The 27,273-nt window shown below is 51.0% G+C and overlaps 1 protein-coding gene across 1 annotated transcript; it reads right to left on the bottom strand.

Moving 5' to 3' along the window:
- On the bottom strand, positions 1-27,044 carry ANKRD35 (ankyrin repeat domain 35). The gene is made up of 14 exons (XM_039459923.2): positions 26,849-27,044; positions 17,628-17,758; positions 16,453-16,541; positions 16,022-16,086; positions 13,976-14,033; positions 13,728-13,798; positions 13,287-13,393; positions 11,212-11,393; positions 10,275-10,312; positions 7,795-9,801; positions 2,199-2,288; positions 1,902-1,967; positions 1,018-1,123; positions 1-200 (listed from the first exon to the last, which is right to left on the bottom strand). The coding sequence occupies exons 1-13, from the start codon at positions 26,885-26,887 to the stop codon at positions 1,061-1,063; spliced, it is 3,006 nt and encodes a 1,001-aa protein (XP_039315857.1). The 5' UTR covers positions 26,888-27,044; the 3' UTR covers positions 1-200; positions 1,018-1,060.
- Between the last annotated feature and the right edge of the window lie 229 nt (positions 27,045-27,273).

Genomic DNA, 27,273 nt, shown 5'->3' with positions numbered 1-27,273 from the left:
GTCCTGCCTCATGCTTTATTTTCCATAGAGCCTGCTTCCATCCACACCTCCTCTGGTCTCATCCATGCTGATTCCAAGGTCCACGCTCTCAGGTCTGAGGTTCGTAATGTCAGGTGAAGCCCTGCCCTTACCATTCTCCAGTGGCCAACACCCCCCACCACAGCCTGAGGGAGCGTCTGTCAACCGGGGGCTCTTATTCCCTGAAAGAAGAAATTCAAGGATGAAATGCACACGCTTCCATGTCCTCAGTCTCCTCCCACTCAGGTCAACATGCTAAAAGGGACCTCATCTATCTGGACAGGGGAAGGGGGCTACCTGCATTGGGATGGGGAGAGGTTTGGGGCTTGTCTGCTCTTTGAAGGAATGCTATGAAAGTGACGAGATTGGCTGGGCGCAGTGGCTCACGCCTGTAATCCCAGCACTTTGGGAGGCCAAGGCGGGTGGATCACAAGGTCAAGAGATCGAGACCATCCCGGTCAACATGGTGAAACCCCGTCTCTACTAAAAATACAAAAAAATTAGCTGGGCATGGTGGCACGTGCCTGTAATCCCAGCTACTCAGGAGGCTGAGGCAGGAGAATCGCCTGAACCCAGGAGGCGGAGGTTGCGGTGAGCCGAGATGGCGCCATTGCACTCCAGCCTGGGTAACAAGAGTGAAACTCCGTCTCACAAAAAAAAAAAAAAAAAGAAAGTGACGAGATTCTGGATTTTGTAGAGTCCTGCCCTAAGGAACTATCCTCTCATCACTCGTCTTTCCCTGGCATTTTCCCACCCCAGACCCAACCCCTGTCTCCAGTCTCCATCTCACAAGTCAGCCCCTTACTCCACCTGCTCGCTGACTCCTGACCCCACCCAGTGATTCTCCATGTTCTGTCTTCTCAATCACCTAAATGCCCGATTACCCAAAAGGCTCCCCACCGCCAGCCACCACAGGGGCAAAAGGGACTAATTTCATTCCATACGCCTCCTTTCCCAGGCCCTTTCTCCTTCCCTCATCACCGTTAACCCACAACTCACAACAGAGGCTCTTGTATCCCTGAGGGCTCCCGGTGAGGCCGCCTCACTCCTCTTGCATGCTAAGGATTCGCAGCAGGATACTGTACACGTCCTGTTCCATGCAGCCCTGTTGACAGCAGCAAAGGAAGAACAGGGGATGAAGAATAGAAAATGGAGAGAGGGGAGGGGAGGTTCTGTGGTACAGTGGAAGGCTGTTTACTATGAACTTCACTTACAGTATTTAACTTCTTCATGGCTGTTTCCCTAGCTTCACACGGAAGAGAATGATGTATACATGTATTTATTTATTTATTTATTTTTGAGATGGAGTTTCACTCTTGTTGCCCAGGCTGGAGTGCAATGGCGCAAACTTGGCTCAGCTCAACCTCCGCCTCCCGGGTTCAAGCGATTCTCCTGCCTCAGCCTCCCAAGTAGCTGGGACTACAGACACGCACCACCACGCCTGGCTAATTTTGTGTTTTTAGTAGAGATGGGGTTTCTCCATATGGGTCAGGCTGGTCTCGAACTCCCGACCTCAGGTGATCCGCCTGCCTCGCTGATGTCTACTTTTCCTAAGAAGGGAGCAAGACCTCCACCTCTTTTTCCTTGTTTAGGACTAAGTGGCTCCAGGAGGAAACTGAGAAACGGTACAGGGGATAGGACAAAGTCCTTACAATGGACCAGGGAATTGAAACGGAGGGGCAAACGCCTCTTCTCTTCACATTCATACTCCACATCTCTCGATCTCACTCTACCAAGTGAGATCAGAGCCCTGGCACTGGATGCAGCTTTCTGAGAAATGGCAAATATGTACAGGGAGCCTGGAGAAGAGAGAGGGGCCCTAAATGCAATACCCTACACCCAGCTTTCCGTCTCTACCTCTCTCAAAATTCCACCATGCTCACCTGAGCAGCATTCAGTAGGTGATTCCTGTAGGTGGAGATGATCTCTTCATGGTTCTTCTGGGAATCCTGAAAACGAACATCAATAGGAAGTCACGTGTCCACCCTCACCCAAGCACGAGGCGTAACACACCGAAGTGGCCGGCAGTACCCGGTGGGCTCCTCAGCCCACCATGGCCCATCCTGGATCACTGCCTAGCCAGGCCTCTGTAATTCCTAAAATGTCTCCCACACATACGTCACTTCCACCGTCCACCTTCTTCTCCAGCAGGGTCCATTTCCCTGACCGCCAAAACATACCTGCAGCTGCAGGGCAAGGCGAGCATTTTCTCCCCGAACTGCTAGAACCTCTTCCGAAAGCTGCTCCAGCTTCTTCAACAACTCCTTGATCTGAGGCCAAGAGCACAGAGGCGACCAGTGAGGCTCAAGTCATTTCTCCCACAAACACCACCCAGGGTCAAGGTCAGCTTCCTCTTACTGAGTATTTAACGTGTGCCAATTTTATACAAATTGTTTCATTTAACATTGAAAAGGGGCGGGGCGCAGTGGCTCAAGTCTGTAATCCCAGCACTTTGGGAGGCCGAGGTGGGTGGATCACGAGGTCGAGAGATCGAGACCATCCTGGTCCACATGGTGAAACCCCGTCTCTACTAAAAATATAAAAAATCAGCTGGGCATGGTGGCGCGTGCTTGTAATCCCAGCTACTCAGGAGGCTGAGGCAGGAGAATTGCCTGAACCCGGGAGGCGGAGGTTGTGGTGAGCCGAGATCGCGCCATTGCACTCCAGCCTGGGTAACGAGAGCGAAACTCCGTCTCAAAAAAAAAACAAAACAAAACATTGAAAAGAGCTTTTCCTCTAAGAAGAACAATACTTCTTTGAAGGAAGGTGTTTTTTAAAAAGATGGGGTTTCACCCTGATGGCCAGGCTGGTCTTGAACTCCTGACCTCAGGTGATCCACCCACCTCGGCCTCCCAAAATCCAAAATGCTAGGATTACAGGTGTGAACCACCGCGCCAGGCCTAGTTTTTTTGTTTTTTGTTTTTGTTTTTGTTTTTGGACTGAGTCTTGCTGTGTCACCCAGGCTGGAGTGCAACGGCGCCATCTCTGCTCACCGCAACCTCCGCCTCCCGGGTTCAAGCCATTCTCCTGCCTCAGCCTCCCGGGTAGTTGGGATTACAGGCACGCGCCACCACACCTGGCTAAGTTTTTGTATTTTTAGTAGAGACGGGGTTTCACTATGTTGGCCAGCCTGGTTTCGAACTCCTGACCTCAGGTGATCTGCTCACCTCAGCCTCCCAAAGTGTTGGGATTATAGGCGTGAGCCACCGTGCCCTGGCTGTTTTGTTTTTGGAGGCAAGGTCTCACTCTGTCCCCCAGGCTGGAGTGTAGTGGCATAATCTCAGCTCACTGCAACCTCTACCTCCTGAGTAGCATAGACACAGGCACGGGTCACCACACTCAGCTAATTTTTTTTTTTTTTTTTTTTTTTTTTTTTTTTTTTTTTTTTTTTGGTATCGTTGGGGTTTCGCCATGTTGCCCAGGCTGGTCTCAAACTCCTGAGCTCAAGCAATCCATCCACCTTGGCCTCCCAAAGTGCTGGGATTACAGGCAGGAGCCACCATGCTCCGCCTGAGGGAAGTATTATCACATTTTGTAGATAAAGAGACTGAATTAAGTAGTTTGTCAAAATCACACAGCTGAAAAGTGATGAAATCATGATTTGAACCGTAATCCCTTTCACTCCTTGGTGCATGCTCTTACCTGAGTGCGGACCCTAAAGTACTTCTGGCTGCTGACCACTAAGGGACACGGAGATGAGGCCTTACGGCTTATTGAGGCAGAGGCACGAACGCAGTTAACGGTAACTAGCAGTAATGGGAATAGTGGTAGTAGGAATAACAATAGCTAGCTTTTACTGAGTACTTACCATGGGCCAAGTGTTCCAAATCTTTTTTTTTTTAAAGACGGGGTTTCACCATGTTGGTCAGGCTGGTCTTGAACTCCCGACCTCAGGTGATCTGCCCGCCTTGGCCTCCAAAGTGCTTGGATTACAGGCGTGAGCCACCACGCCCGGCCCCAGATCTTTTAAATAAATATCATTTCTTATTTTTTTTATTTTTTTTATTTTTTGGGACGGAGTTTCGCTCTTGTTACCCAGGCTGGAGCGCAATGGCGCGATCTCGGCTCACCGCAACCTCCGCCTACTGGGTTCAGGCAATTCTCCTGCCTCAGCCTCCTGAGTAGCTGTGATTACAGGCACACACCACCATGCCCAGCTAATTTTTGTATTTTTAGTAGAGACGGGGTTTCACCATGTAGACCAGGATGGTCTCGATCTCTTGACCTCGTGATCCACCCACCTCGGCCTCCCAAAGTGCTGGGATTACAGGCTTGAGCCAGGCTTGAGCCACCGCGCCCGGCCACTTTATATTTTTTGATCCAACCTAAATTTGATCATGTATCCAATGTATCCAAGTTTGTGTGTGTGTGTGTGTGTGTGTGTGTGTGTTTTGAGACGGAGTTTCGCTCTCGTTACCCAGGCTGCGGTGCAATGGCGCGATCTCGGCTCACCGCAACCTCCGCCTCCTGGGTTCAAGCAATTCTCCTGCCTCAGCCTCCTGAGTAGCTGGGATTACAGGCACGCACCACCACGCCCAGCTAATTTTTTTGTATTTTTAGTAGAGACGGGGTTTCACCATGTTGACCAGGATGGTCTTGATCTCTTGACCTCGTGATCCACCCGCCTCAGCCTCCCAAAGTGCTGGGATTACAGGCTTGAGCCACCGCACCCAGTAGTATCCAAGTTTTAATAAGAAGTCTGAACTCATTCATTTCATGGGTAAGTCTAGAATTACTAAATCCATTTGTAAGTTGATATTTAGAGTTCATCAAACATGTCTCATAGAAACATGTAGACTCTTAGCCAGTATGGGCCTGAAAAAAGGAAAAGAAAAAAAAAAGAAACATGTAGACTCACGTTTAGAGCAAGCATTAGGAAACTCTGGTATCTAATAGCAGGTTTTTTTGTTTGTTTGTTTGTTTGTTTTTCCGGAGACAGAGTCTTGCTCTGTCACCCAGGCTGCAGTGCAATGGTGCGATCTCAGCTCACTGCAACCTCCACCTCCCAGGTTCAAGCGATTCTCCTGCCTCAGCCTCCTGAGTATGGGATTACAGGCACTCACCACCATGCCCCGCTAATGTTTGTATTTTTAGTAGAGACGGGGTTTCACCGTGTTGGCCAGGCTGGTCTCGATTTCTTGACCTCGTGATCCGCCTGCCTCGGCCTCCCAAAGCGCTGGGATTACAGGCGTGAGCCACCGCGCCCAGCCTCAAGCTTCTTTTTCTTTGCATTGGTTCCCTTTTTGCCAATGGACATCTTTCTGTAGAACCCACTCTGAAGTGGAGGGGAGAAGAGCCGCTATCACTGAGTCTACTTTTCTTAACCCATTAGTTCCTGAGTCACCTCCTCAGAACCTCAGTAAAATCAGCAACCCATCATGCTATTAGGCCTCTTCCTAGGCTAATATGCATTTTTTTTTTTTTTTAAGACTGGATTTCACCATGTTGGTCAGCCTGGTCTTGAACTCCCGACCTCAGGTCTGCCTTGGCCTCCAAAATGCTTGGATTACAGGCCTGAGCCACCATGCCCAGCCGGCTAACATGCAATTTTTTTTTTTTTTTTTTTTTTGAGACGGAGTTTCGCTCTTGTTACCCAGGCTGGAGTGCAATGGCGCGATCTCGGCTCACCGCAACCTCCGCCTCCTGGGTTCAGGCAATTCTCCTGCCTCAGCCTCCTGAGTAGCTGGGATTACAGGCACACGCCACCATGCCCAGCTAATTTTTAGTATTTTTAGTAGAGACGGGGTTTCACCATGTTGACCAGGATGGTCTCGACCTCTCGACCTCGTGATCCACCCGCCTCGGCCTCCCAAAGTGCTGGGATTACAGGCTTGAGCCACCGCGCCCGGCCACTTTATATTTTTTGATCCAACCTAAATTTGATCATGTATCCAATGTATCCAAGTTTGTGTGTGTGTGTGTGTGTGTGTTTTTTTTTTTTTTTTTTTTTTTTGAGACAGAGTTTCGCTCTTGTTACCCAGGCTGGGGTGCAATGGCGCGATCTCGGCTCACCACAACCTCCGCCTCCTGGGTTCAAGCAATTCTCCTGCCTCAGCCTCCTGAGTAGCTGGGATTACAGGCACGCGCCACCATGCCCAGCTAATTTTTTTGTATTTTTAGTAGAGACGGGGTTTCACCATGTTGACCAGGATGGTCTTGATCTCTTGACCTCGTGATCCACCCGCCTCAGCCTCCCAAAGTGCTGGGATTACAGGCTTGAGCCACCGCACCCAGTAGTATCCAAGTTTTAATAAGAAGTCTGAACCATTCATTTCATGGGTAAGTCTAGAATTACTAAATCCATTTGTAAGTTGATATTTAGAGTTCATAAAACATGACTCATAGAAACATGTAGACTCTTAGCCAGTATGGGCCTGAAAAAAGGAAAAGAAAAAAAAAGAAACATGTAGACTCAGGTTTAGAGCAAGCATTAGGAAACTCTGGTATCTAATAGCAGGGTTTTTTTGTTTGTTTGTTTGTTTGTTTGTTTGTTTGTTTTTCCGGAGACAGAGTCTTGCTCTGCCACCCAGGCTGCAGTGCAATGGTGCGATCTCAGCTCACTGCAACCTCCACCTCCCAGGTTCAAGCGATTCTCCTGCCTCAGCCTCCTGAGTATGGGATTACAGGCACTCACCACCATGCCCCGCTAATGTTTGTATTTTTAGTAGAGACGGGGTTTCACCATGTTGGCCAGGCTGGTCTCGATTTCTTGACCTCGTGATCCGCCTGCCTCGGCCTCCCAAAGCGCTGGGATTACAGGCGTGAGCCACCGCGCCCAGCCTCAAGCTTCTTTTTCTTTGCATTGGTGCCCTTTTTGCCAATGGACATCTTTCTGTAGAACCCACTTTGAAGTGGAGGGGAGAAGAGCCGCTATCACTGAGTCTACTTTTCTTAACCCATTAGTTCCTGAGTCACCTCCTCAGAACCTCAGTAAAATCAGCAACCCATCATGCTATTAGGCCTCTTCCTAGGCTAATAGGCTTTTTTTTTTTTTTTTTTTTTTTTTTTTAAGACTAGGTTTCACCATGTTGGTCAGCCTGGTCTTGAACTCCCGACCTCAGGTCCGCCTTGGCCTCCAAAATGCTTGGATTACAGGCCTGAGCCACCATGCCCAGCCGGCTAACATGCAATTTTTTTTTTTTTTTTTTTTTTTTTTTTTTGAGACGGAGTTTCGCTCTTGTTACCCAGGCTGGAGTGCAATGGCGCGATCTCGGCTCACCGCAACCTCCGCCTCCTGGGTTCAGGCAATTCTCCTGCCTCAGCCTCCTGAGTAGCTGGGATTACAGGCACACGCCACCATGCCCAGCTAATTTTTTTTTGTATTTTTAGTAGAGACGGGGTTTCACCATGTTGACCAGGATGGTCTCGATCTCTCGACCTCGTGATCCACCCGCCTCGGCCTCCCAAAGTGCTGGGATTACAGGCGTAAGCCACCGCGCCCAGCCCGGCTAACATGCAATTTAAGTCCAAAGGCTGACAAACGATGGTGCTGCGCTGGCGGCAGCCCCGAGCACACTGCTTCTGAATCTGGGTGCCAAATTTCATGACCTCAGCCCCCTTCTCTCGTCCACTTCCACCTGACCTCGCCTCCAACTCAACCCCAACCCCCTCAGGCCCAGGAGAACACACTGGCCTGGTCCCCGCAGAGGACCGGTGCTCCGTTTGGACGACTCATCTGACCCGCTGCTGCCACAGAGGTTTCTGGATTCCGGTTCGCCAACTCCCAAACACCCCGAAACTTTCCCGAGTGCTCCCAGGGCCGCCTCGGCTGCTCACCTTGGCCTCCTTGTCCCGGCAAGCCCCAACGAGACGCTCCATCTTCTCCTTCAGCAGCTCCGCCGTTTTCTGAAACTGCTCGGAGCGCCCCCGCATCTCGCTGGCCTGGCGCTCGTGCTCCGCGGCCCGAGCTGCCAGGTCCCCGCCGCGGCGCCGCTCCTCGGCCACCGCCTCCCGCAGCCGAGCCAGCTCCCGGCAGGCCGCGTTGTACTTCTCCAGCAGCGCCTTGAGCTCCCGGCCCCAAGCCTGGGCCTGGGCCACCAGCGAGCCCCGCGTCTTCTCGTGCTGCCGCAGGCTGGCCGCCTCCCGGGCCCGCAGCTCCGCCACCTCCTCCGTGGCTTGGTAGAGCAGCTGCTTGAGCTTCGCGATCTCCTGGCTCTTCCCGCTCATCGTGGCCTGAACCGCCCGCAGCTCTGCCTCCAGCTTCCCCAGGTCTTGCTCCAGCGCCGCCACTTGCGGGGATGCTGGGACCTTGAAGGACGTGCCTGGCTCCCCACCCGGGGACAGGGAGCCCCGCAGCTGCCGGTTTTCCTCTCGCAGCTGAGCCAGCACGTGCTGGGCCTCCCGGTGCCGGTCCGCCAGGGTGCTGATGCAGGCCCGCAGCTCCTCCGGGGGCTCCGCGACTTCGCTCCGCGCTGCGCTCCTCTTGCCCGCGAGGTCGGCGGGCAGGCAGTCCCACAGCCCTCGGAGGCTGCTGCTCTGGGAGGCCAGGCGCCTCCGCAGCTCCTCTGTGGCCTCCTTCTCCACGGCCAGCTCATCTGTCAGCAGCCCCACACTCTGCTGCAACTGCTGCAGCTGGACCTGCGCCTCTGGCCTGGGCACAAACTCCCGCTGCAGCCGCTGGCTCAGGGACTGCAGCTCCCTCTGCAACCTCTGCCGCTCCCGCCCCAACTCGCCTAACTCCTCCAGTAAGTGACTGTTGCTCAGTCTCAGCGCTGACACCTCCTTCTCCAGCTGTCCCTTTGCCAGGCCTCCTAGGGCCTGTTCCCCTCCAGGGGCCCCCAGAGAATCTCCCCGAGCCCCAGGAACGCTTTTCTCCTTCTCTTCATCCTCTTTGATGCTCCCTGGGGCTGCCTTTGGTGCTCGCTCTCTGGACTCCTGGGCAGGAACCTCAGGCTTCACCTGCAGTCCTGCCTTTGCCCGGTCCAGTCTCGCCAGCACTCGCTCCAGTCGGGCCTCCATCTTCTCCCAGGCAGCTGCCGCGGCCTCAGCACGGGGAGTCCCCAGGGCTCCCTCCATGACTGGTCTTGATAAAGCCGCCCGGGCAGCATCCTTTTCTCGCCACACCGCAGCAAGCTCCTCCCTTAGCTGGAGCACAAGCTGGGTCATGGCTGCTGGGCCCGCTGGTTCAGCCACTGTGCCTCCTGGTTCAACTCCTGGAACCCGGGGCCTCTCCTTCTGGCCAGCAGGCATCTGGTCGGCATGATCAGGGCCAAGGGTCTGTCCGCCATCTTTAGTCAATTGCTGTCTTGTGGCTTTCCTGATGGTCTCAGACCCTGGGCTCTGGGGTAGCTCCTGTTCTTCTGGCTGGGACCTTCCATGGACTGCACACTGGATCTCTCCTGGGGCTGAGTCCTCAGCCTTCTTGGGAGCTAATACTGAATTTACTGTGCCTGCTGCCTGACGTTGCTTCTTTAGCTCTTGTATACGCTCAGCCAGCAGGTCCAGAGGACGACCCTGCCCCATGCCATCCCCTCCAGGCCGGAGCCTAGAGCCTTGCCCTCCTGAAGCTCTGGGTTCCCGGGACAGGAGGAGCCCTAGCTCCCGCGCCTGCTCTTGAATCTGGGTCTCAAGGTCCAGGTAGGCTGCAGCTTGAGCCTTCCACTCTTCTGTCTTTTGCACCAGCTCCTGCTCCAACTGAGAAACTTTCCTGTGCTCCTCTTCAAACTTCCACCTCCACTCCTCCGAGCACGGGTCTTCATCCTCCTCTTCCTCTTGCTCCTCCTCAGGCTCTGCTCTCCATGGGGTCTTAGGTGAAGAGCCTGCCTGGGGCTCCGATGGAGAGGCCTATGTTGAAAACACAGAAGAGTAAGGCCAGGCACGGGGATTCACGCCTGTAATCCCAGCACTTTGGGAGGCCGAGGTGGGCGGATCAAGAGGTCAAGAGATCAAGACCAACCTGGCCAACATGGTAATACCCTGTCTCTACTAAAAATACCAAAAATTAGCTGGGCGTGGCAGTGCACACCTGTAGTCCGAGCTACTCAGTAGGCTGAGGCAGGAGAATCACTTGAACCCCGGAAGTGGAGGTTGCAGTGAGCTGAGATCGTGCCAGTGCACTCCAGCCTGGCGACGTCTCAAAAAAAAAAAAAAGAAAAAAGAAAACAATAGTAAATATAAAGAAGTGTGGCCACTAGGCAGCCCCAGGAGTGCCTTTCTTCTCTTAAATGTCTTGCCACCTGAAGGACCACTGGGAATAGTCACAGTGGGATAGCCTGCGGTGTGTCCAAAGCAAAAGTGGGAGGCACTCAGAGTCTTACCTGGGATGCAAGATCTGGGTGCTGGACTAGCCCCTGACCTATAAGAAAAGATATGAGAAAAATGAGAGAGAAGACAGGTTCCACGTGCTTCTAGCCCACATTCTTATCTTCAGACTTTTTCTGAGAGGGGTGGCCTCTCTGTGACCAATCTCACGACATATCTTCCTGGTGCCAGAGGCCAATCTTGTCTAGTGGATCCCTAACTATCCAGTAACTTTGGTTTTCTGTCCCAGAAATGGGCCACCTCGTTCATTTTGTTTGTTTATTTATTTATTTTTTTTTTTTGAGACGGAGTCTCACTCTGTCACCAAGGCTGGAGTGCAATGGCGCAATCTCGGCTCACTGCAACCGCCGCCTCCCAGGTTCAAGCAATTCTCTTGCCTCAGCCTCCTGAGTAGCTGGGATTACAGGCGCGTGCCACCTTGCCCAGCTTATTTTTATGTTTTAAAGACAGGGTTTCACCATGTTGGTCAGGCTGGTCTTGAACTCCCGACCTCAGGTGATCCACCCACCTTGGCCTCCAAAGCGCTTGGATTATAGGCGTGAGCCACCACACCCGGCCTCACTCATTTATTTGTTGGTCACCGTGTCTGGCACATTAATAAGCACTGGAACTTCAATGGTGAGGAAAACAGAAATGGCCGGTCACCTAAATCACACAAATAGATGTACAATGACAACTCAAATACCAGAAACAACACTAGCTGGAGTTGTCCTCAGTGAGAGATCAGGCTGCATTAAAGAATTTTGCGATCATACTTTTGGGATGGGGATTTGAGGCCCTCTCACAGTAGCAGCAATAAATAGGTAAACTCTCAACGCAGGTGACAATTATTTGTCAGATAGATTACTTCCATGGAAACGAATGGGACTCTAAGAAACGTCTCTGATTCTATGGCTGTCAAGGAGAATCTGGAGGTTACAAAGGGGCCCTTACCGCCCCGCCGCCGGTTCAGGGCCTGCTGCAGCAGCCTCTGCAGTGACTTGTCTTGTGCGCGCAGAGCATAGTGCAAAGCGTCATGCCCCGTGCTGTCCACAGCCCCCGCGTCTGCTCCGTGGCTCAGCAGCAGTTCGGCCACCTCGGCACTGCCTTTCTCACAGGCCAGGATCAAAGCCGATCTGTGGGTTGAGACAAATCTGAGCACAGACTTTCCCCATGGAATCCAGAAGTCCTGGTTCCCGACACTCCACTCACAGTGTGAGCTCTCACTCAGTGGGGTCACGAGAACAACAGACCAACACTAGACCGGACTAGACTTTTCAAATGCTGTTCCTTAGAAGTGCAGTAACAGAAATCAGGAGGTCAACCGGGTGAGCTCCATTTTTTTCTTTTAAGACTCAGAAAAAAACAAACAAGCCCATTCAAAAGTGGCGAAGGATATGAACAAACACTTTTCTTTTTTTTTTTTTTTTTTTTTTTTTGAGACGGAGTTTCGCTCTCGTTACCCAGGCTGGAGTGCAATGGCGCGATCTCGGCTCACCGCAACCTCCGCCTCCTGGGTTCAGGCAATTCTCCTGCCTCAGCCTCCTGAGTAGCTGGGATTACAGGCACGCGCCACCACGCCCAGCTCATTTTTTTTTTTGTATTTTTAGTAGAGACGGGGTTTCACCATGTTGACCAGGATGGTCTCGATCTCTTGACCTTGTGATCCACCCGCCTCGGCCTCCCAAAGTGCTGGGATTACAGGCGTGAGCCACCGCGCCCGGCTACAGACACTTTTCAAAAGAAGACATACATGAGGCCAACAAACATATGAAAAAATGCTCATCATCACTGGTCATCAGAGAAATGCAAATCAAAACGACATCAAGATACCATCTCACGCCAGTTAGAATGGCGATCATTAAAATATCTGGAGACAACAGATGCTGCAGAGGACGTGGAGAAATAGAAACACTTTTACATTGTTGGTGGGAGTGTAAATCAGTTCAACCATTGTGAAAGACAGTGTGGCGATTCCTCAAGAACCTAGAAATAGAAATTCCATTTGACCCAGCAATCCCATGACTGGGTATATATCCAAAGGATTATAAATCGTTCTACTATAAGGACACATGCACACGAATGTTCGTTGCAGCACTGTTTACAATAGCAAAGATCTGAAATCAACCCAAATTCTATCGATGACAGACTGGACAGGGAAAATGTGGAATACACCGTGGAATATTATGCAGCCATCAAAAACGATGCGTTCGTGTCCTTTGTAGGGACATGGATGAACCTGGAAACCATCATTCTCAGCAAACTGACACAAGAACAGAAAATCAAACACCGCATGCTCTCACTCATAGGTGGCTATTGAACAATGAGAAAAATAAAAAAAGACTCAGCCACGCTCTTGTCCACCAGCCTGGAGTACAATGGTTTGATCTCGGCTCACTGCAACCTCTATCTCCTGAGTTCAAGTGATTCTCCTGCCTCAGCCTCCCAAGTAGCTAGGATTACAAGTGCCTGCTACCATGCCCAGCTAATTTTTGTATTTTTAGTAGAGATGAGATTTCACCGTGTTGGCCAGGCTGGTCTTGAACTCCTGACCTCAGGTGATCCTCCCAAAGGGCTGGGATTATAGGTGTGAGCCTCAGCCTCCCAAAGTGCTGGGATTATAGGCGTGAGCCACTGCGCCAGGCTGAGATCCATTTTTATCTTCTTTATATATCAATATTCTACATACATTTTTAATTATAAAAAAGGATCCTCTTTCTTAAAAGATAGTCTGAAAACCAGTAAATTCAGCCAATGGGTCCAGAAGTATTGATTCTACTTCTGGGGTTATCTATGCCAGGAAGGCGGTGATGGTAGCAGGCAGAGCTTTTCAGAACCTCCGCTGGGAAGGAATGGCATTCCCAAGAACGTAAAGCCCAAGCTGTCTTTTTCCCCAACACACACACACACACACACACAGACACACACACACACACGCACGCACGCACACACACGCATACATTGCACATTGGCTTCTTTCTAAATGGATCAGGCCTGGAAATTGGGGTGGGTAGCCGAGGAGGGCTCACTTGTCATCCTTGTCTGTAACGTTAACTCGGGCTCCTCTCTGCAGCAGCTGTGAGCAGATAGCGGTGTGCCCACCCAGCGACGCGATCATCAGGGGTGTACGTCCATCCTGCACAGATCGTAGGAAGGGTTCATGAGGAGCCAGGGAGAGCCAGAGGCTTGACATGATCCTAACAGCTCCCCCACCTCACACCTCTTCAGAACAAATAAAAGCCCAGATCTCAGGTCTAAACACTCCCTTTTGGAGGGTTGGAAGCTCTCCAGAAGGTACGGCTTAATGTCTCTGTGAGGAAGAGGAGGAGAAGCAGGAGGAAGAGGAAGAGACGGGGGGGGGGGGTGCTAACACAACCCTGGGTCCTGGAATCCGGCCAATCAAGCTCAGAGAGAGCAGTAGCCTGCCTGTCCTACACAGGACACTGCCGAGCTGCCCATCTCACACTCACGTTATCCAACACGTCCAGGAAGGCTTCGTGGTCACACAGCAGGAGCACACTTGAGGCACAGCCAGAGGAGGCTGGGGAGGAGAAGATCAGGTTGGGGGGAAGCATGAAGAAAGCCCCCTGAGACTACGACCCAGATCCCCTCCGACCATTTCAGTGGTTGGCCCTGGCTGCGCGCCCCCCACCCCGCACCTCCCGTTTCCCACCCTGCAGTCCCTGCATCCCTGTCCCCAGGAGTCCCCTGCACACACCTGCCCAGTGCAATGGACTACGGTTTTCTGCGTCCACAGCGTCTTCATTAGCACCATGCTGCAAATGGCCACAAAGGGAAGCAGCATGGAGCTTGGTGTTAACATCCTCATCCCATACCCACATTGGGTCACCAGTTTCCATGGTAATATGAGGAGGGGGCAGGAGGACCACATTAGAGAAGGCTGTCTACTAGGCAAGCCCCGTTCATTCATTGCTGATGATAGGCAGCCTTGAATATCAGCCCTGATTTCTAAACCAAGGGCCTAGGAGAAATCAGATGGTAGATAAATAAACGTGTTAGGGAAAATAACGCCTGAGTCCATGGCTGGTACTTTAGAAAAACCACTGTGGGCCGGGCGCGGTGGCTCAAGCCTGTAATCCCAGCACTTTGGGAGGCCGAGGCGGGTGGATCACGAGGTCAAGAGATTGAGACCATCTTGGCCAACATGGTGAAACCCCGTCTCTACTAAAAGTACAAAAAATTAGCCGGGCGTGGTGGTGCATGCCTGTAGTCCCAGCCACTCAGGAGGCTGAGGCCGGAGAATGGCTTGAAACCGGAAAACGCCCCATATAGAGGTCCAGGGCTGCAATAAGAAAGCCTGTGGGCAGGGCCCCAGAAGTTAAGCAGGGTCCAGCTTGGCAGAGTCTTGGCCCGGCGCGGTGGCTCACACCTGTTGTAATCCTAGCACTCTGGGAGGCTGAGGAGGGTGGATCACCTGAGGTCAGGAGTTCAAGACCAGCCTGGCCATCATGGTGAAACTCTATCATAAAAAAAAAGAAGGCCGGCCGGGCGCGGTGGCTCAAGCCTGTAATCCCAGCACTTTGGGAGGCCGAGGCGGGTGGATCACGAGGTCGAGAGATCGAGACCATCCTGGTCAACATGGTGAAACCCCGTCTCTACTAAAAATACAAAAAATTAGCTGGGCATGGTGGCACTTGCCTGTAATCCCAGCTACTCAGGAGGCTGAGGCAGGAGAATTGCTTGAACCCAGGAGGCGGAGGTTGCGGTGAGCCGAGATCGCGTCATTGCACTCCAGCCTGGGTAATAAGAGCGAAACTCCGTCTCAAAAAAAAAAAAAAAAAAAAAAAAAAAAAAAAAGAAGGCCGGGCGCGGTGGCTCAAGCCTGTAATCCCAGCACTTTGGGAGGCTGAGGCGGGCGGATCACGAGGTCAAGAGATCGAGACCATCCTGGTCAACATGGTGAAACCCCGTCTCTACTAAAAAAAATACAAACGTTAGCTGGGCATGGTGGCGCGTGCCTGTAATCCCAGCTACTCAGGAGGCTGAGGCAGGAGAATTGCCCGAACCCAGGAGGCGGAGGTTGCGGTGAGCCGAGATCGCGCCATTGCACTCCAGCCTGGGCAACAAGAGCGAAACTCTGTCTCGAAAAAAAAAAAAAAAAGAAACGAAAAGAAAAGAAAAAGAAAATGGAAAATGGAAGTTTCAGTGAGCCGGGATCGCGCCACTGCACTCCAGCCTGGTGACAGAGCGAGACTCTGTCTCAAAAAAAAAAGAAAAAAGAAAAAAGAAAAAAAAGAAAAGAAAAGAAAAAATCACTGTGAAAAGTGGAAAGGATCGGGAAAACAGAAGTGGAACATTCATTTGCCTGATGGCCAGTTAAGGTAACTGCTTTTTGTCCTTTTGGGGACTCACGAGTAAATTGTCCCCATGTCATTTCACATGTACATTTCTCTTTATACTACTAGACTATAAACTCCTCAAAAACAGACAGTAGGGCTTTGGTTTAATTTCAATATCTCTGTCCTTCCTCTTGCCCCTCATCACAGCAGGAAGGGTCTGCAGTGGCTCTGATAACGGCAAAATCGATCGTTCCTGGCAACTCGACTTTATAAGCTGCCCTCGAAGGCAGTATCGAGCATGGTGACTACATAGTAGGTGTTAAATAAATGTGTTCTTATGAACCCTCCCACTGGGGATGAGGCCAGCACATTTGGCCAACTATTCCTTGCGACTATGAGACAAAGTTAGAAAACTCGGGGTCCACTTCTTCCCTTCCCAAGAGTAGTCAGGGGGTTGCTGTTACCTGAAGCAGGACCTTGACACACTGTGGCTGGCAGGAGATGGTGGCCAAGTGCAGGGCAGTGCTTCCTGGAAACAGAAAGACAGAAAGACGGGGAGAAGGAGGGTAGGTGTCCCCATGCATGCCGATGACTCACAGGGAGGGAAGGCAAGAGACGCACAGATAATCAGGAGATTAGGGAGAGAAGCTTTCAGCCACACGGGGCCAGAAATTCCTGTTCCCCAAGTGCCCGGTACCTGTGATGAAGGTGGGAGTGGGGGTGAGGTGTGCCCAGCTTACAGGGAGGGGAACTTCTGGACGGATGCCGGCCAGAACTTACTGAGGAGAGAAGCAAGGGGCCACAGTAGGAACCTCCAGCAGAGCCCAGCACCGCCCCCCTCCGCTGCTGTCCAGGTGCAAGCCAGCAGCGTGGCCCAGCTCTCCGTCTCGCTCACCATCCTCATTCTTGCTGTTGACGTCAGCCCCGTTTGCGAGCAGTATAGTCAGACACTCTGTCAGGCCTTTGGAGGCTGCCAGATGAAACCTGCCAGAATCAAGGCCAAGAGGGGACCAGGGATGAGGGATGGGAGACTCTCAGGAAGCCCTTCTTCCTACGCTCCCTAGCCCCAAGCTCCTAAAAGCAGGAAGAGAAGCTCCCCTAGCTTGAATTTCTGAGAAAGAGAAGTCTATACGGCCTCCAGTCGTAAAGGAAGTTAGAAGCAAGGAAGAAATCAGAGCTACGGGTCTCAAGGAATCTCAGATGATTGCAGGCATGGCTAGGGGAATACATAATTACCTGCCGCTCTGGGCACAGAACCCTTAGTGGAAGTGACAGTGTCACTGAAAGAGTCAGTCAGAGCAGAGCAAAAGGCTGCACATTCGAAGGCTTTGGGTAGAGACAAAGATAACATTTCCCTTGACTTAATCAGCGCTCCCTCCAGCCATGTGAGTCCCAAAGTCACCACTTCGTTTCCAGTTTCCCGAGATACACACCTTCCTGCTTGTGCAATGGAGAAACACTCTAGTTAGTGTACCTATTCATTTTCTGTTTGTTTAATGGGCTTTGGGTACTTCCCGAGTCAGTGGTGTCAGTCTGGGTTGTGAAGTGGGTGGAACTCAGGGACAATAATTTCTTCCCTCACTTTTTTTTTTTTTTTTTTTTTTTTTTTGAGAGACGGAGTTTCGCTCTTGTTACCCAGGCTGGAGTGCAATGGCGCGATCTCGGCTCACCGCAGCCTCCGCCTCCTGGGTTCAGGCAATTCTCCTGCCTCAGCCTCCTGAGTAGCTGGGATGACAGGCACGCGCCACCATGCCCAGCTCATTTTTTGTATTTTTAGTAGAGACGGAGTTTCACCATGTTGACCAGGATGGTCTCGATCTCTTGACCTCGTGATCCACCCGCCTCGGCCTCCCAAAGTGCTGGGATTACAGGCGTGAGCCACCGCGCCCGGCCTTCTTCCCTCACTTTGTGTAGCATTTACATGTAGCGAAAACTAGTGATATCCTTGCTAATGAAGACAATGAACGGAGCTCTGAAGTTGTAGGCATTCCCTGGTCCTGTATCGTATTGGATTTGGGGGCTTTGAAAGGGAGCCACATACGAGGGGCCGGGGCCGGAGGACTGACTTACGGGGACTGGCCGTTGGAGTCCAGCTTGGTGGGGCGGGCTGACTTCCTGGAGGCCAGGGCAGCCACGCGCCCCACATCCCCCCGCTGCACTGCCTCCAGCAGCTTCTGGTCACGACGGTTCCATCTCTCCACCTGGTCCAGACCCCCAGGTTGTGTGAACACGGGATAGGGGCGGTATGGAGAAAGAGAAGAGGCAAGTGGTTAGGGTGCCAAACAAGAGAAAAGGAAGTCTTCCACAAGTCACACACACATCCTAGACCAGGCGTCCCCAAACTACGGGCCCGCGGGCCGCATGCGGCCCCCTGAGGCCATTGATCCGGCCCCCCGCCGCACTTCAGGAAGGGGCATCTCCTTTCATTGGTGGTCAGTGAGAGGAGCACAGTATGTGGCGGCCCTCCAACGGTCTGAGGGACAGTGAACTGGCGCCCTGTGTAAAAAGTTCGGGGACGCCTGTCCTAGACCATTTTTTTTAATAGACTTTTATTATTTTTTCTTTTTTTTTTTTAGAGATGGGGTTTCTCCATGTTGGCCAGGCTGGTCTCGAACTCCTGACGGCAGGTGATCCACCCGCCTCGGCCTCCCAAAGGGCTGGGATTACAGGCGTGAGTCACCGCGCCTGGCCCTATTTAGTCCTTCTTAGGTGGTTCCAGCTAAATCTTAACCAGCTAATATGCCACCAACAACTATTGCTGGTTATTTCCAGCCCTGCGCCAAAAGGACCCTGGACCACGGAATTAAAAATCATTTATGAGGCCGGGCGCGGTGGCTCAAGCCTGTAATCCCAGCACTTTGGGAGGCCGAGGCGGGTGGGTCACGAGGTCGAGAGATCGAGACCATCCTGGTCAACATGGTGAAACCCCGTCTCTACTAAAAATACAAAACATTAGCTGGGCATGGTGGCACGTGCCTGTAATCCCAGCTACTCAGGAGGCTGAGGCAGGAGAATTGCTTGAACCCAGGAGGCGGAGGTTGCGGTGAGCCGAGATCGCGCCATTGCACTCCAGCCTGGGTAACAAGAGCGAAACTCCGTCTCAAAAAAAAAAAAAAAAAAAAAAAATCATTTATGAGCCGGGCGCAGTGGCTCAAGCCTGTAATCCCAGCACTTTGGGAGGCCAAGGCGGGTGGATCACGAGGTCGAGAGATCGAGACCATCCTGGTCAACATGGTGAAACCCCGTCTCTACTAAAAATACTAAAAATTAGCTGGGCATGGTGGTGCGTGCCTGTAATCCCAGCTACTCAGGAGGCTGAGGCAGGAGAATTGCCTGAACCCAGGAGGCGGAGGTTGCGGTGAGCCGAGATCGCGCCATTGCACTCCAGCCTGGGCAACAAGAGCGAAACTCCGTCTCAAAAAAAAAAAAAAAATCATTTATGAGTGCTGAATGCACAGTATTTCAAATGTCACTTTATCATGATGATGATGAGGGTTGCTGTTCGGCGCCCAGCCTCAGAGCAATCTTTTCCCTTCTGCTTTCTAGGTCTTGCTGGAGCAAATGGAATCAACCTGACCACACCTGAGGGCTCACGTTGCCTCTCACCACCGCCTCCACCCCAGACCCCTGCTGCTTTTTGTCCTCAGTTGTTTGAGAAGTTCATAAAGGCACCGAGCCTCAGGTTACAGCTAGGAGTCCCAGTACCTAACCATTCCATCTCTGCTCATTAGCTTTGGGCCCCAAAATTAAAAGACGAAACTAGGCCAGTCGCAGTGGCTCACACCTGTAATCCCAGCACTATGGGAGGCCGAGGCGGGAGGATCACAAGGTCAAGAGATCGAGACCATCCTGGCCAACAAGGTAAAACCCCGTGTCTACTAAAAAAAATACAAAAATTAGCTGGGCATGGTGGTGCGTGCCTGTAGTCCCAGCTACTTGGGAGGCTGAGGCAGGAGAATTGCTTGAACCTGGCCGGCAGAGGTTGCAGTGAGCCAAGATCACGCCACTGCCTGGCGCCTGGCGCCAAAACAAGACTCCGTCTCAAAAAAAAAGAAGACAAAACTAGTTTCTGTTTTTCCATATCATATCCATGCCCTTTGGCGAATGTCTCTGCCCTTTCCGTGGCAACAACAACTAAAAGGCAAAGAGGTTTCTTTCTTTTTTTTTTTTTTTTTTTTTGAGACAGAGTTTCGCTCTTGTTACCCAGGCTGGAGTGCAATGGCGCGATCTCGGCTCACCGCAACCTCCGCCTCCTGGGTTCAAGCAATTCTCCTGCCTCAGCCTCCTGAGTAGCTGGGATTACAGGCACGTGCCACCATGCCCAGCTAATTTTTCGTATTTTTAGTAGAGACGGGGTTTCACCTTGTTGACCAGGATGGTCTCGATCTCTTGACCTCGTGATCCACCCGCCTTGGCCTCCCAGAGTGCTGGGATTACAGGCTTGAGCCACCGCGCCCGGCCCAGCAAAGAGGTTTCTAGCTCTGCTGGAGGAAGCAGCAGGAGCCAGCTCCCCTTCTCCTCCCTCCCAGTTTCCCCGGCGGGGAGCAGCAGCTGTCTGGACAGTAGCCACACCTGGGCATGCATTGTTCTCTCAATCCAGCTTGAGTTTTGCGGGTGGCGGGGTAATTACAATAATTGAAGCGTTACAGGGCGTGAGACAGCTATGTAAAAACACCCAAGGCTGAAAGTACAGAAAAGCCTGGTTTTGTCCAGAGAAGGGAATAAAAAGGAAAAGATAAATGCAAAGATCTGTGGTCTGATGTAAAGGGTGCTGGATGGATATTTTGTTCGCTGGCCTGAGTTTGGGACGTAGTTCAGCTACATTCTCGACTGTGTGACCTAGAGTAAGCCATTCGACACCTTTAACCTGTTTCCCCTTCTATAAAATGTGGCACGACTGCCTCATCATGCTGTGACTGTTAACACAAGCTAATATGTACAAATTCTCTTTATAAACTGGAAAGAGCCATCCAAATGTAAGGCATCCTTGTAACAAAACAGGAAGCAGTGGGGGTTGGTGGTGGCACATTACATTTTATGAGGTATCATCTCAGCAAGAGGTTATTGAAGGGGGGAAGAAAAATAGGATCTGTGGAAGCCCAATAACTCATTTTCAAATACTGTTTACATAGCCAGGGCAAATTATTACTCAACCACAGGGAAGTTTATTTATTTATTTGTTTGTTTGTTTGAAGACGGAGTTTCACCATGTTGGTCAGGCTGGTCTTGAACTCCCAACCTCAGGTGATCCGCCCACCTTGGCCTCCAAAGTGCTTGGATTACAGGTGTGAGCCACCACACCCAGCGTTTTTTTGTTTTTTTTGTTTGTTTGTTTGGTTTTGTTTTGTTTTTTTAAGCACAGGGAAGTTTTAAATGTCCAAACCTTACAATTATCTAAGGGAGATGGATTCTGAGTTAACACTCCTGTACGGAAGTTGTAACTTCTCACGGTCCTTTCACGTGCTATGTCAATTAGTCTCTCGACATCCCTGGAAAGTTAGGACTATTAATTCCACCTCTTGGACAGAAGAAACGAAAGTATACCGAGATAAGATAACCATCCAAGATCATGAAATGGAGTGGCACACTTGGAATTAGAATCCACGCCACGGCCGGGTGTGGTGGCTCAAAATCCCAGCACCTTGGGAGGCCTAGGTGGGTGGATCACCTGAGGTCAGGAGTTTGAGACCAGCCTAGCTAACATGCTGAAACTCCATCTCTACTAAAAACAAAAATAATTAGCCGGGCATGGTGGCAGTTGCCTGTAATCCCAGCTGCTTGGGAGGCTAAGGCAGGAGAATCGCTTTAACCCAGGAGGTAGAGATTGCAGTGAGTCAAGATGACACCATTGCATTCCAGCCTGGGCAACAGAGCAAGACTCTATTTCAAAAAACAAAACAAAACAAAACAAAACAAAACAAAAAAACCCAGGCCATACTACTACAAGCTATAGAAAAAGATTTACTTATTTCCAGATAAAGTCTCGAGTTGCTTGCAGGGAAAAGCCACCCACCCTCAGACTTTACTGCCTGCTCGAGACTCCAAACAGGTTAACTCTCAAGGAACAAAATAAGCAAAAGGACTCCTCCTCATACTGACAGGCTCTGACATGTAAGAATGCATTTTTTCAGGCGCGGTGGCTCAAGCCTGTAATCCCAGCACTTTGGGAGGCCGAGGCGGGTGGATCACAAGGTCAATAGATCGAGACCAACCTTGGTCAACAAGGTGAAACCCCGTCTCTACTAAAAATACAAAAAAAATTAGCTGGGCATGGTGGTGCGTGCCTGTAATCCCAGCTACTCAGGAGGCTGAGGCAGGAGAATTGCTTGAACCCAGGAGGCGGAGGTTGCGGTGAGCCGAGATCGCGCCATTGCACTCCTGCCTGGGTAACAAGAGCGAAACTCTGTCTCAAAAAAAAAAAAAAAAAAAAAAAGAATGCATTTTTTCATGCCCTTTGGTGACCAGGTCTCCCCCAGGAAAGCAGAGAGCTGGGACTACGCCCCCATGACAGGGCGCTGCCATCAGCCGACCTCAACCTGTAGTTCTGTTTAAAGTCAACTCTAACACTGCCTGCCTCTGTGAATTTAGGCATGTAACGACATCTCTGAATCTCAGTTTCCTTTTTTTTTTTTTTTTTCAAGACGGGCTTTCACCATATTGGTCAGGCTGGTCTCAAACTCCTAACCTCAGGTGATCCGCCCGACTCAGCCTCCCAATGTGCTGGGATTACAGGCGTGAGCCACTGTGCCCGGCAAATCTCAGTTTCCTAATACTGTAACAACATATAAGGCATCTAGCTCTGTGTCTGTCACATAGTAGATGCACAATAAATATTACTTCCAGTCCCCATCCTTCCTGGGCACACCTTAGATGTTCCTGGGCTCAGAATTCTCCAGCCAGGGGAGTGGAAGGGATCTTGCTGAGATCAGCCAGTGAATAACAGCCAGGCTGTATAGATGGTAAAGATGCTTCTTACCAATATAGATTCTTTTCTTTCCACTTCTTTTTATTTATTTATTTATTTATTTATTTATTTATTTATTTATTTATTTATTTTTTGAGACAGAGTCTTGCTCTGTTGCCCAGGTTAAAGTGCAGTGGCCTGATGATGGCTCACTGCAGCCTTGACCTCTGGGTTCAGGTAATCCTCCCACCTCATTCTGCTGAGTAGCTGGGACTACAGGCACGCTCCACCACACCCAGGTGATTTTTTTTTTTTTTTAAGAGATGGGGTCTCACTGCATTGCCCGGGCTGGTCCCAAACTCCTCAATTCAAGTGATCCTCTCCACCCTGGGCTCCCAAAGTGCTGGGATTATAGGTGTGAGCCACCACGCTTGGCCTGGATACTTTTCTTTCTAGCTAGATCTAAATCTACCCAATTTACTTTCTATAATCTCATTGTACTAAGTAGAGTTCAGAATGGGTGGAAATTTTTCATGGCTGAGCCTCTGTAGGGCTGGAATAAAGGAGGGAGGGATGCTTTCAAAGGTTAAGATGTAGTCTGTAGCTTACCCTAGTACCTTGGAAAGGAGGCACTAGATTATGGTCACAGCCTCAAGGGAGCAATCACCAAATTAATCAGCAGACTTAATAAGTATAAGCTTTGCATGTCTGTAGCTGAGATTAGAGGACTTTTGTAGAAGTGATTGCACCCTCTCCTTATCTCTCTGGCTGTGTACTTATAAGCATCCTATAACGTGGAAGCGAAGCAGCAGGCATCGAGAGAAGGAATGACTTCTGCTGCAGGTCAGGTGAGTGGAAACAGAAAGCCTATCTCAGAGGAACCAGGACCTAATTCTCAATGTTTTAATTGCAATAGACCTTCTGCTAAGCTGATCGAGTGCCCATTATTTAAAGCGCTCTTCTGGTCTACTTCTGGTCTACCTAGGCAGAGGAAGCTCATATGTAAGACACCTTCAAAGATATCCTCTACTTGACTAAAATAAAATGCGATGATAGGAGTTGGGTTTTTGTTTGTTGATTTTCCTATATACTGAATAACTTAGATTAGCTTTAAAATGATCCTGCTGGGGCCGGGCGCGGTGGCTCACGCCTGTAATCCCAGCACTTTGGGAGGCCGAGGCGGGTGGCCCACCTGAGGTTAGGAGTTCGAGACCAGCCTGACCAATATGGTGAAACCCCCGTCTCTCTCTAAAAAAGAAGAAAAGATCATGCTGGGCATGGTGGCGGCTCACCCTGTAATCCCAGCACTTTGGGAAGCCAAGGCAGGCTAATCACCTGAGGTCAGGAGTTCAAGACTAGCCTGGGCAACATGGTGAAACCCTGTCTCTACTAATAATACAAAAATTAGCCAAGCATGGTGGCACATGCCTGTAATCCCAGCTACTCAGGATGCCGAGGTAGGAGAATCGCTTGAACCCTGGAGGCGGAGGTTGCGGTGAGCCGAGATCGTGCCACTGCACTCCAGCATGGGGCGGACAAGAGTGAAACTCCGTCTCAAGAAAAAAAAAAATGATCACTGCTTTTTGAGTCCTTACCTCAGACTGAGGGTGCAGGACTCTGCCCTGGACCCAGGTGTGTGAATGGAGATGGGTAGAGGCAGTCTTCCAATGTGACTGGGAAGCCAGGCTTTTGGAGTGGCCAGAAAGACTGCCACACTATTCTGGCAAATAGGTCCAGGGTAGTTAGCCACCCAAGGAAGTGGAGGAATTTAGCATGAGAAATGTGGGGAAATTTCATGAGGAACCAATTTCCAGCTGAAATTGGCCTATTTGCAAGCTTTCTATGACTCCAATCTCTCTGAAGAAACAGTTTTCTTTCCAGCTAGATAATTCTAGGCCGGGTGTGGTGGCTCACATCTGTAATCCAAGCACTTTGGAGGCCAAGGCGGGTGGATCACCTGAGGTCGGGAGTTCAAGACCAGCCTGACCAACACGGTGAAACCCCGTCTTTATATATATAGAGAGAGATAGATAATTCTAAGCCCATCCAACTTACTTCCCATAATCTCATTATAGTAAAGATCTTGTTATCTTAAGAGTTTAGAATGGGTGGTTTTTATTTTATTTTTTATTTTTTTGAGACAGAGTTTCGCTCTTGTTACCCAGGCTGGAGTGCAATGGCGCGATCTCGGCTCACCGCAACCTCCGCCTCCTGGGCTCAGGCAATTCTCCTGCCTCAGCCTCCTGAGTAGCTGGGATTACAGGCACGCGCCACCATGCCCAGCTAATTTTTTTGTATTTTTAGTAGAGACGGGGTTTCACCATGTTGACCAGGATGGTCTCGATCTCTCGACCTCGTGATCCACCCGCCTCGGCCTCCCAAAGTGCTGGGATTACAGGCTTGAGCCACCACGCCCAGCCATATCCTTTATGTTCAAACCTCTATGCAGCTGGAGTCAAGGAGGATAGAAGAGTGGTTCCAAATTCTAAGAGCCAGCCCATTGCTCACTCTAGCATATTGGACAGGAGGTACTGCCCAAGGATTGGAAGATCAGAACGAATGAAATAGTTTCTCTATTCCTAAGGAGCAGGCAGACTCCACAAATCTGTAAGGGAAGGGCAACATTGAATCCTTTCAGTAACTAAGGAAGAGTCCCTATGAATTTCTAAGAAATCATTATGAGTTAAGACTGAGTCTGAGCATCCTCAGTTTCGGGTGCACATAATAGTAAATAGCTTTTGATTGGTTGATCAATGTGTGGAAAGTAAGTGGAGATGCAAATGTCAGTGGGACAAGGACAGGTCTCAACAGAGTCCTGCTCTTGCCTCATAGCTTGCTTCCAGAATTCTGTGACCTGCCCATGCAGAATGAGCTAATTGAACATTTCTCATATTTGCGTATGAGCGATACTACTAAGTCAAGTTAGCAAAGCAATATTGCTACAAGTAGCTGGCTAATTTCCTTCTAAATTAGCCATAACCCCAACCTCTACAGAAAATTCCATTTTCAGGTAAGGGAGGGGCTCTATGTAAGAGATCTTTAGAGAAGAGGAAGCAATACCCTCCCTAAGCCACCACCATCTGCAATCTCTCTCTCTCTCTCTCTCTCTCTCTCTTTCTCTCTCTCTCTCTCTTTCTCTCTTTTTTAAACAATATAGGGTTTCTCCATGTTGGCCAGGCTGGTCTCAAGCTCCTGACCTCAGGTGATCCGCCCACCCACCTCGGCCTCCCAAAGTGCTGGGATTACAGGCGTGAGCCACAGAGCCCGGCATCTATGATCTTATGTTTTTTTTTGTTTGTTTGTTTTTTGTTTTTTCCTGAGAGAATAGAGTGACTTCTGCTGGGAACACTCAGAGTCTGCTCTATCCTCTTCTCTCATCATCACTTTCCCCCAACTCAACCAAAGGAAATGGAGGGTATAATCCCTAAACAACTGGGCAAGGGTTCAGGAAATGAATAATCTGGGGAAAGGCAGGCATTAAGGTCTTGACTGGCCCAGGAACCAGTCTGATGATCAGACACTGCAGTGAACTGGCTGGGGTGGATTCTGCAGGCAACTCACCCAGTCCCTGGGGAGCAGCCAGGCGAGTGTGCATCCTCTGGCAGTGCCTGTGAGGCCGGCCAGACTGCAATATTAACTCACAGCAAGCAGGCAGGAGGAAGTCCAGGCAAAGAGAGGAAAAGTGGGATTAGCGACCACTGGGCAGAGTAGGGCAGAGGTTGAAGGCGAGAACAGAAGGTTGCTGTTGTGGGACAGTCAATTGGAAAAAGGTTTGGAGTGATGTGTGCAGAACAGCAGTGCTCGTGAGAGATGGGAGCAAAAGTGGCATGGGGCAGGAGGGAGAAAATGGCAGAGGAGATTGTGAAAAAGGGTTCGCGGAAGGCACAGGGCAGGGAGTCATTGTTGAACTAATAGGAAACTGCAGGGATAGAACTATGTGGGAGGGCAAGATTGTGGGGACAGGATAGGGCTGGAAAATGGGGCTCTGGGGCATGAGCTGGTGGTGTAGAATGGAGCCTGGGGCCAGGCAGGGGCCGGGAAGACGTTTGGGGGTGGTTTGGTATTGGGAGACAGAGCAGAAGTAGGGGCAGGGCCATGGGAAGGGGACAGGGCTGCAGAAAACGTACCAGATACTGGGAGTGCAGATGCTTGGAGGACAGAGGGGCTAGGGAAAGGACCCTGGGGGGGGCAGAGGTGAGGAAGGCAAGCCAGAAGCTGCAGGACAGGGTCTCGAGGAAGGCAAAGCTGGCGGGCTTCCTTGTGAGAGCAGAAGAGCTAGAAATCCTGATAAAAAGAAAGGCGATGATGCATTGAGGTGGGACTCAGCACTTCTCTCACCCCGGAGCTCGGACCCCAGCTCCATCCTCCCACACATTTTGGCACCTACCGCCACCTGTGAGCTGGAGCAGGAGAAGATACGCTTCATGGCCGGGGTCGGGGCCACGGGGGACGGGGACGCGCGGACAGCCGGGGCACAGGTTTCCGAACCCACGGACTTTGCTGCGGCTGTGCAAGAGGCAGCTGTCAAAAAGCGGAGCGGGCCCCGCCCCAAGATCCGCCTCAAAACCCGCCTGCTCAATCAGAGCCGAGAACTCAAGAGCTGGGCTCAAAACTCCGCCCCCGTCCCCGCCCTACCCCGCCCCTGCAGAGGCAAAAAGCCCGCAGTCTCAGGCTGCGACAGGGGCTTGGCCTCAAACCTCGCCCTCCGAATCTGAACCCGCCCTGGGATCCGACCTGCTCCGTTCGCAAAGGAGCCGAGTGGGTTCCGGCGGAGATTCTCACGGGCCCGGCCCCGCCCACCCGCGGTTCCCG

The sequence above is a fragment of the Saimiri boliviensis genome, chromosome 19 (assembly GCF_048565385.1).
Source record: "Saimiri boliviensis isolate mSaiBol1 chromosome 19, mSaiBol1.pri, whole genome shotgun sequence".
Classification (NCBI taxonomy): Eukaryota; Metazoa; Chordata; class Mammalia; order Primates; family Cebidae; genus Saimiri; species Saimiri boliviensis.
Note: the sequence above shows the minus strand (reverse complement) of the source record. Positions and strands in the feature narration are given on the sequence as shown.